This window comes from Peromyscus maniculatus, chromosome 12 (genome assembly GCF_049852395.1).
Source record: "Peromyscus maniculatus bairdii isolate BWxNUB_F1_BW_parent chromosome 12, HU_Pman_BW_mat_3.1, whole genome shotgun sequence".
In the NCBI taxonomy this organism is placed as follows: domain Eukaryota; kingdom Metazoa; phylum Chordata; class Mammalia; order Rodentia; family Cricetidae; genus Peromyscus; species Peromyscus maniculatus.
Genome location: NC_134863.1, coordinates 77,197,494 through 77,214,042, shown reverse-complemented (window position 1 = coordinate 77,214,042; position 16,549 = coordinate 77,197,494). Strand labels below are relative to the sequence as shown.

Sequence of the window (16,549 nt, the reverse complement as noted above, 5' to 3'; positions counted from 1 at the left end):
AAACAAGCACCTTGTACCACATGTCTGTCTATGAGAATATGCAAAGCCATTGGAGCAGGTAACTGTGAGATAAGTGGTGGTTGGGTATAAGTCTTGTCAAGTCAGAATTGAGAACATCAGTATACATGTCTTTCAAGAACATTCTTTATTAATCTCTTGATAGAATATTTCTTACTATGTTGCACTTCACACGTTATTCAGATCTGGAATTAGTTGCTCAAACTTTGGGAGAGATAATAACCTAAAGGTTATTGATGCTTGAAAATATGAAACAATACGGTGATTGTCCCATCTCTGTTATTGAAGGAGATAGCATAACTGTGAAGTGCCTATTCTGTTTGCTTCATTCTTGATTCTTACCAATGCTGCTAGGCCTCCTCACATGACACTTTTCCTCTTAGGAAGGTGGTTTATATATTTTTAAGGTTGTGGGAATAGCATTATTAAAAATTAAATCACATGTATACTTTTATTAATAATCTTTGAAAGAAAGTGCTAAATAGAGATCTGAAACACTCAACTTTTAGAGATTTTTTTCTTGGTTTAAAAGTTTTACTTAAGGATGACTGCTTGCCGGGCGGTGGTGGCGCACGCCTTTAATCCCAGCACTCGGGAGGCAGAGCCAGGTGGATCTCTGTGAGTTCGAGGCCAGCCTGGACTACCAAGTGAGTCCCAGGAAAGGCGCAAAGCTACACAGAGAAACCCTGTCTCGAAAAACCAAAAAAAAAAAAAAAAAAAAAGAAAAGAAAAGAAAAAAGAAAAAAAAGAAAAAAAAAGGATGACTGCTAATAAATCTTTCTTCATACTTGTCCTAGTTGGCATTCTATTGGTTGGTTTAAAAATACCATGACCAAAAGCAACTTGGAGAGGAATGGGTTTGTTTCCATTTGCACTTTCCAGCCCATTATCAGGGGAAGCCAAGACAGGAACTCAAGTAAGGCAGGAACCTGAAGGCAAGAACTAAAGCAGAACCACAGAGGAATGCTCTTCGGGGCTAACTCAGTTTGCTTCCTTATACATCCCAGGACCACATGCCCAGGGGTAGTACAGCCCATAGTGGGCTGGGCCCTCACACATCAGTCATCAATGAAGAAAATACTCCCACAGACTTGAGCACAGCTCAATATGATAAGGCAGTTCCCCAGTTGAGATTCCCCTCCTCTAATATGTGTTGATTTGTGTCAAGTTGACGAAAAACAACCAGTACAACACCAAAGGGAAGGAAACGATGCTAATCTAGAGCTAAATGAAGACAGGTTCATCCTATCTAATGAGGACAATTCAATTGAGCTGTAATGGTATCAAAACAATTGACTTTTACTAGCCCAACTTAATTATTCCACAGTAGACAGAAATGTATGTTGCTTCCACTAAAAGTAATTTTGAAAGCAGCATCTTTGCAGTATATACGGCACCAGGCAAAGACTTTTTTCTTTCCTATGATTAGTGAATATTGTTTTAAAACATCATTAAGTCAAATAACCATAGTCTAATTAAGTCTTTTGTAGTTTTGAGTGGTTTCGTGAAATGTCACAGGATTTATTTCACTTTTTTCTTCACTTGACTGAACGTTCTTCAGGAGCTGGGTGAATTTCAACCCTAGAATTCTTATCCTGGGGAAATGAATGCTGAAAAGTGTTTGGGTTGAGATAGTCTTGTTTAATGTGGTGTTAGAAAAAGCAAAACTGAAGGGCTCGCTCAGCAGTTTCTGCCAAAGCATCACGCTATTGCTTTAGGCAAACTCCATTCCCTTCATTATGCTCCAATGGGCACAGCTCCAAAAAATGGGCAGTGAAGAAGTTGCAGAGACTGGGCAGCAGTTGGGTTCAAACCACTAGAGCATGTCAAAAGATGACAAAGGACCCCAAGAGAGGATAGAAAAAAATAATGTTTCAACAAAGTAAGTTTATTTGCCTAGTGGGCAAGAGAATGCTATATCTCTGGAGGAATGAGCTTGGCATGCCTGATGAATGATGAGAAATTTGATCCAGTTTTAAATGAGTCTTTGCATGTTTTATTTACTTGATTCTTTGTAGAACTGGATGTCCCTCTTTGTCCATTTTTTATTTAGGTTTTTAAGGTGCAAGATAAGCTTTTAGAGAGATTCAGGAGGGGTCCCAATGACATTTGGATCTGGGCTTAAGCATCACATGTTTATCTGACTATCTTCCTGGAATTTCAGTAACTCTCAAACCAGAAAGGAGAACAGAATGGGAGATTCCCAGATATAGCCCTAGTCAACATCTTCATGTTAGAGAAGACATGGAAGCCCGGAGGAGATGGCAGGGTTACAGTAATTATTCCTAAGCCATAGAAGTTTTGATAAGGAAATCCCAAGGTACAGAGGCTCAAGGTTGAGCAAAGAAAGTGCTGTCATATTGTGATTGAAGTAAAATCAGAAAAGGTCTCTGATATGAGAAGGTTTAACAGTGAAAGGCTCATGTCATTTCAAACTAATTTATTGTTGAAGTCTGTCACTTCTGCATCTTGTGAAGTTGTAGTAATACATGAGTTTTTGAAATAGCTTGTTAAGAAATGCAGTTCATTAGCATGCAGTAGGCATAGACTTATACACCTAACAACGTTATGTTCAAAGGGAATGGCTAGCCCCAAAGGGAAATGGTTAATATAAACTACTTCAGCATTAAGAAAGCTTAGCTTAGAGGGAAATACACACAATTAGTTTTAACAAGGGGCTGCAATGAGGGGTAGTATAGGCTATAAACAAAACACAATTAAAACCTTTAGAATAAGGGGTTGAGGGGGTGGCTCAGTGGTTAAAGCACTTGCCAGGCAAGTGTGATGCCCAAAGATGGAGTCTTAGCACCCATATCAATGCTCAGAAGGAATGATGACCTAGCTTTAGTTTGTCTTCATTTCAGGAAGGTAGAAACAGGGGATCCCTGAGCAAGTTGGCTAGTGAGACTAGCCTTCTCAGCAAGCTCTAAATTTGATTACCACCTACCTCATTGAGTAAAGGAGAAGAATGGTCGAGGAGGTTCCCAACATGAATGTCAGGTTTCCACATTAATAATCACACACACACACACACACACACACACACACACACACACACACACTGACACAAGTGTTCCCCCACACATGCAAACATACACACATGACAATGGAAGAAGAAAAAAATTAGAATAAAAAAACTAGACATGCTAAATGAAGTTATTCAGACAGCATCCAATCAGAGGTGGCATTTGAATTGATCCTGATTGATTCTTTTGTTAATTCAGCAAGTGTTTCATGAGTACTTGCTAGGGACCTAACACTCCTCTTGTTTGTTGGAACGTATCAGTGGGAAAATCTCTGCTGTTGTAACATTTGCATTCTATCAATAAGTAAGACTTCTAAAAACATGCTGGAAGAAGGAATTTCAAGTAGACAGAGTAGAAGGAACAAAGGTATTAATTATGAGTGTGCACAGAGTCTGAGGATGAATCCACAATATTTGAACACAAAGTTCATGGGTAGTGGCCATTGGGAGGTGTAAGCTCCTCCACTGTAAGCCACATGCAGGGATCTTTGAACCAGGAGCACAGCCACCTTCAGACCCATACCAACATATAAGCTTTGGACTTTGGTGGACATGCCATTGAGTCTAAACTATCACCAGACTAGTGCTCCACTGAAAGAACACTAGGGTTGGAGTAGGAAGAAATTAGTTCCTTATGTAAGTAAATGCAATTAGCTGTCCAAGAAGAACAGTAAAAACAATAGTTAACTCAAGAATAATTACAGCTCTGAGAACTGTGAGACACATCCACTTCTTGAGGGCCAATAGACTCTCTGAGAAGACTCCATAAATCTCCTTTGCTTACAGTTCAACAAAATAATTTATCTCAGAGTGGTTTGTATTACTTCCAATAATATCTTGGATTATAGGGATAATGAGATTCAATGAGTACATGCCCAATACTATGGTCACAATGCTGCCAGTGAAAGTATAAAAGATATCAAACCCTGTTAAGCCTTAGTGGAAATTTTAATGTCTAATTTCTAAATATAACACAGATCATACCAACTGTAGCTGACTTTCTCAGTTCTATAACACCATTATCAAGGCTACTATTTACTTCTCAACTGTACATTCTCTATAATTAAATGATAGATAGATAGATAGATAGATAGATAGATAGATAGATAGATAGAGAATGGATGGATGGATGGATGGATGGGTAGATAAGATAAGATAAGATAAGATAAGATAAGATAAGATAAGATAAGATAAGATAAGATAAGATAAGATAAGATAAGATAAGATGAAGAAAATGAGAAAGGGTGGGGGACATTAATCATCAAAATGTTCCATGCTTAATATCTGATTAATAACTCTTTGTTGTCATAGTTCTACAAACACAGCCAAAGAATATCAGGTCTGTGGAATTGCCAAGCTTCAAGTCATATTTCAGTGATTCTCAATGTGTGCTGTGAGAACCACCTTCATTAAACTGAACTAAAGTACTTATAAAGAAGCTCCAGATCCTTGGATTCCACCTCAAACAAGTGCATGTGACATGCTCATTTAAAGGTGGGAGTCCCTCTGCTAACATAAGTGATGGTCTGGAAGGGCCCTCTGCATTTGCTAATGAGCAGCATGAAAAAGTCTTGGAGATGGAGCAAAGTTCACTGTGAGCTTCTGTATGAGTAACCAGACATCAGCAAGGAACAAACAAGCAAAGAGAAAATAAGCAAATTGGGTTTCTATTCAGCTTCCAAGCCAATAATCCTTTGTTAGGATTTTGAAGCATTACATATTTTTATCTTTATAATATCTAGGTGAAGATAGTACTCATTTTTGCAAATGAAGATCGAAGCAATTTGCCCAGAGCCACTAGCTAATCAAAATAAGGGTCAAAATGTGAACTCACATCATTTGATACCAAAGTCAAATTCTCCCCCCAAAATAAACGCTTCATGTTTATAACACTGTAAGTTAGCTGTCGTTACATTGAAAAATACCTTGTTTATAATGCCAAGTTTATGACAAAGCCTTGTTTGTGAGCAATATGTGACAATTAATTAGCTGTCTCCTAGTGGCTTTGTTGTTGTTGATTTTTAATTTCTCAATGCAGTGTGGTTGGAATTGTCAGAACTGAAGCCAATAGAAGCTTATCTATTTATTAGGTTACTAAATCCTCCTCCTTTTACCTGAAATTCTCCTAATTTTCTGTTTAGCTTTTTAAAATTATTCTGTCATATCATGGATCCAGTGTGCCTTGCAAAAGTCAAGGCAATATTGACATCTCTGAATAAAAGAAAAGAAGCTATTTTGAACTTGTCAAAATAAAGGCAGGGGAGGGAAGACTGTGGGGGGGATATACAGAAGACACTGGTACGGGAGTAGGCTTGTGTGACAAGAAAGAACTTAAAAATGTGCTTTGCAGCCTTACAATTAAAATTTTAAGTCAGCAAAAGCCACCAGTGTTTATGGTAAAAAGTCTCTCAGCTGAACACACACGATTCAAAAACCCAAAAGCCCAGAGAACAAGTCTGTCATGAGCCCCATTTTACCCAGTGGTTGGTGAACGAAAGGGGTTATGATGACACTGAGAGGCAGTCTGGCAGCAAACCAGAAGCACTCCAACCACGAGGGCATGCAAGTCCAAGAGTTCAGAACGTCTTTGAAAGAATTTCCCTTTTCAGTGGCCGTTGGACTCCTGTACTGAATTCCAGGTGACCAGACACAAGACCCAAAGGGAAAGGGCTGCCCTAGAGTGCTTCCCTTTGATTCTCTTCCTGCAGAAAACTCCATCTAGCTTTGCAGCCTTGACTTTGAGGATCAGGCTGCTCTGTGCTAGACAAAACAAAGAAGTGGGATCCTAGAAGCCAGAACATAAGTTTTATTTTCCCTTTGAGTGATTCCTTGAGAGCTAAGATGAGTCTATGTGGGCAACTCAGATATGAAACAAGCCACTGAGCCAGTAAAATTCAGGATTGTAGTGATGATTCATAAACACCCTTTTATTTCTTCTTTCATTTGGGGTTGGAGTATATGCTCTTCTCATGATATATGCAAAGATCAAAGTCACAGTATAGAGGGAGGAAAGGAGCCTTGTCCTGTGGTTTTCTCATGACCTCACCCTGGGGAGGCAATGTGACAGGGAAATTACAAGGCTGTCTGTCTCTGGATCCTCAAGGGATTGGTACTGACTATAGGATTTGTCCCCTTGAAGAACCTGGGATGACATGGATGACAAGAACCTGGGATGACATAAGGTACCACCTCAGCTACTATAAAGATCACATGAGATAGCACATGTACATTCCTTCACATCTTCCAAAGTTATCAGTATGATTCTCAGGCAAATCCAAAGTGAAGAGACACCCCAAATCTTCTTAGTGATGGGAGCACCCAGACACTAAAGCAGGCTCACGGGCGAGCAATGGTAACAGCATCTCCACCAAAAGAGGTCTGAAATGATCCTATGGAGCTGGAGTAAAAAACATGTTCTTGCACTACATGGCAACCTTTAAAAGTCATGAAATTACTTGCATTTCTGTTGGACAAAAAAAATCATTAGTTAACATGTAATTTCATAGTCTGGATCCTCAACAACATTAAATAATACAACAACAAAAGTAGAAGCCTCTAGAATTAAATCATTCATACACAAGGCTGTTAGTGATCCCATGGGGCACTGAGAGAACACAGAGTCATCCTTTTGTTTTATTTTCAAGATTTAGGTAATTCACTAGTCTGTGGTTACATCATAAATAATGACAGAAGACTATTCATATTGCAGGAAGTCTGTTGTCACTCAATTAGGGCTTGATTAATTTACCTGAGGGCCAAGAAGATGTTAATTAACTACATAGGCTACTAGAGCCTAGGTGGCAAAGTCAGAGCCACTGCCTCAAGCAGATACTGAGTTCACAAAATAATTTCTATGAGAAATTTCCAAATTAGCATTTGGCTTTACATTCAGGTCTCTCTTCTCCAGAAATGATTTTTGTTATTTTCACTGACTTTTTTATTACAAGGAGTTTAAAGGTCCTGTTGATGTTTAAATACATTATCACAAACTCTTCGGTGTAATGTAACTCAAGATTATCCTTACACGTATTTATTTATCTGTATCTATGTGAGTGTGTGTGAGAGTGAGTGTGATGTGTGTGAGTGTCTGCATGGGTGAATGTGCTGTGAGTGTGTGTATGTGCGTGTCTCCAGGCACTTACTTGCCCCAGAGTGCATGTGGAGGCCACAGGACACAAGACTTGAGCTGTTCTTTCCTTTCAGCAGGCTTTCCCCAGGTTTTGAACTCAATTGTTGGGCTTGGCTGTACGTGCCTTACCCACCAAACCATCTCAGAGCTACACGACTTACTTCTCTTATGATTCTGGAAGTCGGGAATCTGACACATGTCTCATGGAGCCAAAGTGGAGGGTTGGAAGCGTGATTTCTTCTGGGGGCTATAAAGAAAACTAAATTCCTTCACCTTGCCCTGCTTTGGGCGACATTCTCTAAGCCCCATCTTGTAGAGATTTGCCTCTGACTTCAAAGCCAATGATGTAGCATCTTCTAAATCTCTCCCTGACTTCTCCAAGTGTTATCACTTCATCTTGTATTGGCCGAGCCCCTCCTGGGCCCTTCTTATACAGAGCTTTGTGGTTATATGTGGCAGAGTCAGAAAATCTAGGTGAACTTTCCATGTTAACATTCTTACCTTGGTCATATCATATCTCTTTGATGTACTCTAGCATGCAGGATTAGCATGTGGATGTTGAAAGAGAGACAATATTATTCATTCAATCATACAGTATAGTATCCCTATGCATTTCTATACAGTTTGGTGAGGTTAGCTTTCTTCAAGGTGCTGAACATCTGAGAGAGTTCTTGGCTTGCTAGAAAAATACTTTCCTTAACACTGATAAGTCTGGAATCCTGTAAACCATAGAGCAAATGAGAGAACAGTTCCTTGAAGTGGTTTTCTAGACCTTAGTTCCCTATTTGAACACTTGGTCCTTGACAATACGTTTGCTGTCTTTGATTGAAAGAGATTTGTTCTCAAATATAACAGTAGTGATACATCACCAAAGGTTCCCCATATATGGCCCAATAGTAGGCCATGTATGTATATGTGCTTATATAGTATGATAACATCTGTCAAAATGATGTTATCTTAAGTATCAAAGCTGGGCTGTACCAATAACAACACAGCTTAACAGGAGGTCAGAGCATCTGGCCCCATCTTCCCCTGAGTCACTGAGATTCACATCCATTGTCAAAAGCAGTTTCCAAACTGCATTCTCAAACAAGAAAGAGAATAAAGTTGAAACCACTGGATGGTGGAAGGGAGTGGGAATGAAATCCTGTTAGAATAGATTACAAGGAAGGTAAGTCACTATTTTTCATGTATTTTCATTAAGAGCAGAAAGATACTCTAAGATCAATCATCATTTCTGAAAGGGGATAAATTCAAATTTCATATTTTAGAATACTTGGGTGAAAATACCACAAAAACCTAAAACTGTTCATCTTATTAATAAAACTGTAAATACTATACAAGCATTGCTAAATTTCAATACATTTCTTAGCATCTACTTAGGTTTGTGCACAGGTATTAAACTTTAAGGTCATGATACTCCATTTCCTCAAATTCCATATCCTACCCGTACTCATGCTCTTTCGTTACCTGCATTTGTTCATGATTTGGAATGTAGTCTATCTTTTCACCCTTGAAAGTTCAGCTCATTCATTATCTCACATACATGAGTATACATAACACAACCCCCTTGGTGCACACAAGCCTTTCATGACTTCCTAAAAGTAAGAAAAATAAGCATGTGAAATAACATGACCCAAGGTAGCATCTTATTTTCTAACAAAAAAATAAATAAATGTACATCACCTGCGTGAAGCTACATGTGCACCTGAAAGTAAACTTGTCAGCATATTTTACTGAATGATTATCCAGATAGTCAACAATTATCCACAAATAAACATTATGTAATAATATCTCAAGGTCTGCTGATCAATCAGAAACATGAAAATTAATTTTAAAAGAATCTGTCACAGAGTAGAATTAGTATTGATATAAAATTCTGTCCTAATTCTAACTCAATAGATTGCATAAGTAGGTTTATGCCTTTATTTTTAATATTGTGTGGCAATGCTAGCCAATCTAATCAGTGAACCAGTATAAGAAATTTATGACAATCAAACTATCCTGTCAATGAGAAAAAATAAAAAAATATTGCATTTGTACTATATAATTCACACCAAAAGAATTAAAGGAAAGGCATGCAATACTTTATTAGCTAATTTTTAAGAAACAATTCCATGCGATCAAAATGATTGTAAGGTAACAATTTCCGCGATACTTTTAAATAGATTTTACTAATACTCTTGAGAATGTCATATACACACACAATGTATTTTTTATCATAGTCATCTGTATATTCTCCCCATATTTCCTCCTAAATCTAGTCCCTATCCCCTCCAAATTTTATGACATTTTTAAAGAAATTAACCCGCCGAGCTCAGTTGGTGCTTACCATACACCCATGAGTGTGGGGCCATCCATTTCAGCATGGATGACCAACCAGAAGTGGTACCCTTGATGAAAACAGACTCCTTCTCCCCCTCCTCCCATGGCTAGCCATCAGCTGAAATAGCTCATCCGCGAAGGGTGGGGCCTCACCAGCCCTTCTCCTGTCTATGCCAGGATACTGACTGGCTTCATCTTGGACAGGTCTGGGCATGCAACCAGAGCTGCCGTGGGGTTATACCTCTATCAGTCCTGTCATGTGCAGAAAACATTATTTCACAACACCACAGCCCTGGCCAAACTCCAGCTCTTAAAATCTTTCTGCTCTCTCTTCCAAAAATGTTTCCTGAGCTTTGAGGGGGAGAAGATATGATACTAGTGTCCCAATTATGACAGAGCAATCCACCATCACTTACTCTCTGTACTTGGACCACTTAGGAGGTTCTGTGTTAACTACCATCCACTGCACAAAGAATTCCCTGGTGAGGTCTGAGAGCTGCACTAAATATGGATATAGAGATCTGAATTTAGAGGAAAGTTTGATACTGTGCCCATTTAGCAGAATAATAGATTTACCTCTGGGGTCTGTGAACTTCCCAGACATAAGCTCAGATATATAATACTAAGCAAGCATTTCCTCCTGTGGAGAAGGAATCAAATCTAATCAGGAAGCTATTAGATACCCTCATAAGATTCATGCTACTATTGTACCCACAAGCATATCTTAATGTTGTAGCATTTTATTTATGTGATAGACCACCACTTGATAACAAAGTGCCAGATTCCTTATTGTCCTTACTATCTATGTAAAATAACTGCTTAAATAAGTACACACACACACACACACACACACACACACACACACACACACACACACACACACACACACACACCTCCTGTTTATGTTCTTGAGGCTGTCCCAGTACCCAAATACCCAGTACTGTGTGTACACCTGGTTGTGTGTCAGTTCCTGAGACGCTAAACACTCTCTGAACCACCAATGGGGGTGGTCAGTGAGATAAGACTAGTCTCTGAATCCAATCACAGAGGAGAAAGTATTCAAGTATTCAAGCCATGAGTGGACCAAAATAGTTTTGAACTGACAGATTTGACCAAAGTTCAGAATTAGAACACATAATCAGAAGAGGAAAGGGAAGGCAGGAAAAGCAATACAGACAGAGGTTAGGAATTACAAAATGCCATTACGGCTTAGGCTTTGCCCTAGGACTGGGGAAAATATAAAAAGATGTTTCTAAGTGTGAATGACCTACACAGACCACCCTAGTGGGCAAGGATATTCGAGTGCCTTCATAGGACAGTCTCTAGCAGAGCATATAATTTTAAATCAGGTGCATGTGAACCAGCAGGATGGCAGAGAACTAGCTGTTTCAGAAGCTGCCAGGAAAGGCAAAGGTTACTAATGTCCTATGGAGTAGTGAAGTGATAACTTTTGTACACAACTGATTTATTACATAGAGCACCTACAAATCAACATGCAGCTATGGACACCATATAATAGTGAACTAAAAAATACCATTTCTCCTCAGCATTAATTCAAATCATACCAATTTTTTGGCTTAGTTTCAAATTCCAGTAAAGTTTTAGTAATGCATACAATAGCCATATAGAAATGACTTCTTGCCAGGCCTGGTGATACCAGCAATGGGGTGGGGGTTATGAGAGAGGATGTATTTTCTTTCTTTTATTTAATGAGGGAAGTTCACCTTTGGGGTCTCCATGAGCCTTCTATTCCAAATCCTCAGACAAATAATTGTTTCTAACATTCAAAGAAAAAAATGTTGGAAACTACTATTCTTAAAAGTCCATGTTCCCTACAAGAAGACACTCTACTCTCAACTAAGTATCTGTCTTTCTATGGGAGACAAGATATTCACCATAGCAAATAAAAATGGTATGTCAGGAGAAATTTTAAGAAAGGGTTTAGTATTCTTTACATATTTAAATTACCTTTAGAAAAAATGAGTAAAGAAGTCATTTTAATAAGTTGGTATTTATAATTGTCTACTCTAAGAGCCTAGAATTAGGTATCAGACATTTACATACCAAACACATATATACATGTATATATTACATATATATTTATAACAACTAATAATTTCTTGAAAAAAGACATACAATAAGTCATAATGGCTAATGAAACATTTTTTTGTTCTTCTCTGAGTTTCTGATTCTTATTTTTTTTTTATCCATTAGATGGAATGCCCAAAGGAAAACAAAGCAATCACATTATTTGACTTAGTTGGTATTAAGTGGTAATTGTCTAAAGATCTAACAGGGTAGATATTAAAGCTATCTCCTAAAATAGGGACAATTATATAAGTATTGTTTTCAGTTAAGTATACTGTAATTGTGCCCTCAGCAATGCATCTACATAAGGCAAGCAAATTATGATTATGAAGAATATAATTGTATGTCATTATCTAAATTGTACATGGTTCAGCCCTGCTTCAGAATGTGGGTTCCTTACGGGTCTTATTTATGGCATACAAAAATTATATGTTCACCTTGATCAATAGTTAAATTGGTGATTAATAAATGCTTAGCAGCAATTAGTCCAAAAATCCAAATCCAAATACAACTTATCTAGGGATAGGAGGCAGGTAGATGTGTGTAATGTTGGCAGCACTGACTTTGAAGGTCAAGAGATACAGCTCGGTAAAAGCCCAGGCAGGGAGTCTTTGTCGATATCTAAGGCAGGGAAGGAGCCATTGTCAGAACATGAAAAGGGAACTTTTCTGCCACTTGGATGTGCAGGGGGGAAAGCAAGAAGTGGAAATTACTCAGCCGCGGTGATTGGAACAAGAATAAAGCTAATGCAACAGAATCCAAACAAAGCGACACAATAGGCAACTCTATAGAAATAAAATTGGATTTCCAAACTGGGTTTTAAGACCATGCTACAAGCTATATGCTACAGCAAGAGGTAAATGCTACCAGTCCTTTACATTTTCAGAGAGCCCCATAAATTCTGCACAATGGGCCAAATTGATTCACAACATGACCTCCATAACAGAAAAGCCACCTCCAGGAAAAAGCTTTCCCAAAACTGTGTAGAACTTAATGAAAATAACTACCTTCTTCCAAACAGACCTGGAGGTGGGGTAAGACTGCTCATTGTCTACAGTGAACTTAATCCCAACCCTTAACACAGCAGAGATTTCAACTGAACCAACGCTTTAGATAAATTGTCCTCGGATGCTAGGCATTGGAAGTAACCTCAACACTATAGCTAATTTGGTAGCTTTTATTTCCACAAAGCCAGCCTTTGGCTTAAAAATAAGAAGTAGTGACTGCAGCACAAAAATATATAAAATTGATATGTTATGGGGTAGGGGACTGTGATGCCAGGCAGTGCCCAGGTACACACAAAAGTTAGTCTCCCTGCGTATGACATTGGTTGTTTCTATGGGCTATAGTAGCCATAAGAAACTAAAATCCCAACATATAAAGAGATATATAAATTATGAATACTCTAAACATCCAATAATGTTAATGATGCGTCATTTGTCCATATCTTTTTCACAGAGGAAGAAAGAGGTAGGAGGCACTTCCCTTTGGCAATAGCTTGAAGGGGGTTCAAATTGACCTTGGAAAACAGAATGCTATGACTTCTTAGACTCTTTCATTCCATGAACAGATGATTTTAGAGTGACTCTTTTCTTCCTCTCCATTTAGATTGCCACTATTACAAGACTGACTGTGTTTAAATGTTAGGGCTGGTATAAGAAATGAGAACTAATAAAACAGTGAAGTGCTCCACTTTCAAGTCAGTGAACCAAAGCAATGGTTAGAATCGCGATACAGCTGAGTACCTGGATACTGGGATGAACCCGAGGCATTGCACTGTTGATGGGCTTGCGATTATAATAACGGTTAAGTGATAACACTGTACTCTAACTGTCCTCAGGCTCGATGGGATGGCTTGACTGGGCGTATCACCTTTAATAAGACCGATGGCTTGAGAAAGGATTTTGACCTGGACATTATCAGTCTCAAGGAGGAAGGAACTGAAAAGGTAACCTCCTTGATGATGAATAAAGTCACCAATAGACTCGCGAAAGGGCACTGTTCATGCGTTTCACCTAAATGGCACAGACAAGTGGGAGAATGATAAAAATGACTTTCTTAGCATACTCCTTAGCACCCCGCCTTCTAGATCGTTCTCTCACATTGGAAGTCAGGCATGGGTGGGATAGATTCTCAACTTACATGTGGAACTAATAGCATTAACTAATGTCCATCAATGCTTGGTCTATAAAGCAAATATGTATTGTTGCCTACATAACCCCATGCACTGGCATTCTTAGGCCAGTTTCTCAAAGATTTAACAAAAGTTGGGTTTAGACTTGGAACTGTGGAAATTGCATCTGGCTTATCTATGGTAAAGCATCCAAGGGTTACTCAGAAATTAATTTTAGCTGAACTCTATTTTGAGTATGGTGACAGAGGGAAGGGATAAAATAGTGTAGAAAAGGCTTACTGGAGCAAATTAACATTGCATCCTTAATTTAGGACAAATGCTAGAAAAAATTTAATTTTAATGTTGGATTCTCACTTTAGGATTATTTTAGTTGGCAGTCTCAATTTCAAAGTTTGAACTTTTATTTTAGTTATTATTTATACTAACACAAAGGTAAACTGTTAAGTAATCATGATCAAAGAATTTAGCTGCTCAATATATTTTCTCAATTCAGTTTAATATCTATGTCCACAAGTTGCAATCAGCATTTATAGTTTGAGGATTTGCCTTCAGAGCCCTAAAGAACAACAGATTTTGAAAGCCCAAAGCAGTCACCTGGACATCGGAACTCCATGAACCAGGACATTTTCAGATGGTGGTGACTAACACACAAAGCCTGGTACTCAGTATAAAAGGGCCCTTGGAAACAGCTTATTGCTTGTTTGATTTCAAATAGTTGAGCTTATTTTTAAAGCAAGGTAAGGTTTTCATGTCTGTTTCATTGTTTTCATTTACTGGGACACAATTCTCCCTTGGCATATTTTAACTCCCTTCTCCCCTCACATCCCAGCCCCATGCACCATTAATTGAAACAAAGATTAATTAGCCTGGATGTTGTAGAAGGCTATCACGGGTGTTGATATGTTTGAGAAAAACAATTAGCTCACAACTTTGAGAGTACGTGCGTGTGGAGTTCCCATTTCAAAAATCCTGCTTCTTCCCCTCCCCTAGTTTGGTCTTCAATCTGTCTCTCTCTTTCACTGGTTTGATCATCTTTACCCTGCTGTGTTCCTCTGCTGGTTTAACAGAGAACTAAGCATCCACCTGCCCTGAAATAATTGCATATTTGGACCAGGAGGAACAGAAAAGAATGTTCATTATAACCTAAAAGCTTGTGGTTATTTAAAAGAATATATCTGTTTCCTCTAGGCCCACTCCATTCTGCCTTTTTGCCTTTTGGTGAGAAGTAATGTGGTTAAGGAAATATCTTTCTTGGCTCAGACAGGTGATGAGAGAGATGGAACTATTGTGATGTCTCCACAGCTATTTATATACACAGCAATATTATGCACATTCTACTGGTGTTTTTCTATTAAAAGCAAAATCAAATTAGATGAAAGTATTTTCTATTTGTTTCTTATCTATTCAATGTTTGCAATAACTTTTTTCTTCAGGTGACTTGGGCTCAGTTCCTGAGATTGCTGGTTGAGCCTTGAAGGCAATGGGGGAAGCTAACACATGTCCCTCGAGAGCCAAGGGAAGACATGCCCACACTTTCCATGCCAGCTTCTCTGGGCTCACAGACGAACCATTTCCAAAAGTCCACCCATCACTTGCCCAGCTTTCTACTGCCTGCAAACTCATAATCAAAGGATACATCATTCAACATATTTATCCGTGTAGTTTAGAAAGCACACGTGTGTGTGTGTGTGTGTGTGTGTGTGTGTGTGTGTGTGTGTGTGTGTGTGTGTGTACTGAATGACTGGCTGATTTTTATCATGAATTCCTTCAACAACTCTCTTAAAGCATGATGAATATCCTTTAACCCTGCAGCATACCTGTAAACATTCAAAGGTGCTTTAATTACTTTCTTCTGTGTGAAAGGAGCACACAACTTCTGTGGTACCCAGCCTCCATTTTCCTTTCCTTGTTGTACCTATTGTTGGTCTTTCTATGAATTAAAATGCAAAATTCCAAACAACAGGTGAGGAGTGCAATGCACTCTGTGTACTTCATGGGTTCCATGCTGCATTTTAATTAAGTGTGTTTTTATTTTTTCCCTCTGAAAAACCAAGGCTGCTGGTGAAGTGTCTAAGCACTTGTATAAAGTGTGGAAGAAGGTTTGTACCCTGATAACAACAGCAGGACACTTGGGGATGGGGTGGCTGCACCCTGCCAGTCTTACAAAACCAGCAGCTTCCCAGCTGCAGGCTAGGGGTGAGACTCCACAGAAGTGGGACGCAGAGTGGGTTCACTCTCAGCATCATCAGGAATTGCAAGTAGACATGTGGTGGGTTAATGAGTGATGGGTGGGTAACTATCCCCCCTGGATTAGATTTTCTACTGGACAGGATCAGTGTCTGTGAAGACTGCAAGCAGGTAACAGGAATGAACACACACAGGGGCCCATTTATAGATCTTCTCAAACCACGGAATATTTCCCCCAAGGGGAACAAAAACAATAGATTTGATCCATCAGACTAGTCAGACAGGCAAGGGCACTTCCTTCAATGTCACCACTGGGAAAAATGGGCCATTTTCAGAAACTCCCCTTTCTTATGAGCTCTTTGTTTTGCCAGAGCATAGGCTTGAAATTTATTTTAGAACTAGTTTCCAGAGGACAAATCATCAGAAAACTTTTGAAGGGAAATGAGATTATCTTGTGAATTTTAGCACCCACTATTTCATAGTTTATTGTACATGATCGTGTTGCCAGTGACTGTGCATAGATTTACATAAGCAGATGTTAGACCCAGAAAGACTCTTGTGGAGAAAATGGCTCCATTCTTTCTCCTCGCTCCCACCTCTCTCTTTTTTCCCTCTCTCACTCTGTCTAAAACCAGTTGTAAAA

General features: G+C 38.8%; 1 protein-coding gene across 7 annotated transcripts in view; it reads left to right on the top strand.

The window, feature by feature from the left end:
* Grik1 (glutamate ionotropic receptor kainate type subunit 1) overlaps positions 1–16,549 on the top strand; it is a 388,066-nt gene that overhangs the window by 310,968 nt on the left and 60,549 nt on the right. For 4 of the 7 annotated variants that reach the window (XM_006987928.4, XM_006987926.4, XM_076549148.1 and 1 more), the window contains exons 8-9: positions 13,426–13,533; positions 15,774–15,818. In XM_006987928.4, the coding sequence (XP_006987990.1) occupies positions 13,426–13,533; positions 15,774–15,818 (153 nt within the window). The remainder of the gene's footprint in view (positions 1–13,425; positions 13,534–15,773; positions 15,819–16,549) is intronic. The other 3 variants (XM_006987930.3, XM_006987927.3, XM_042259516.2) reach the window with 1 other exon arrangement.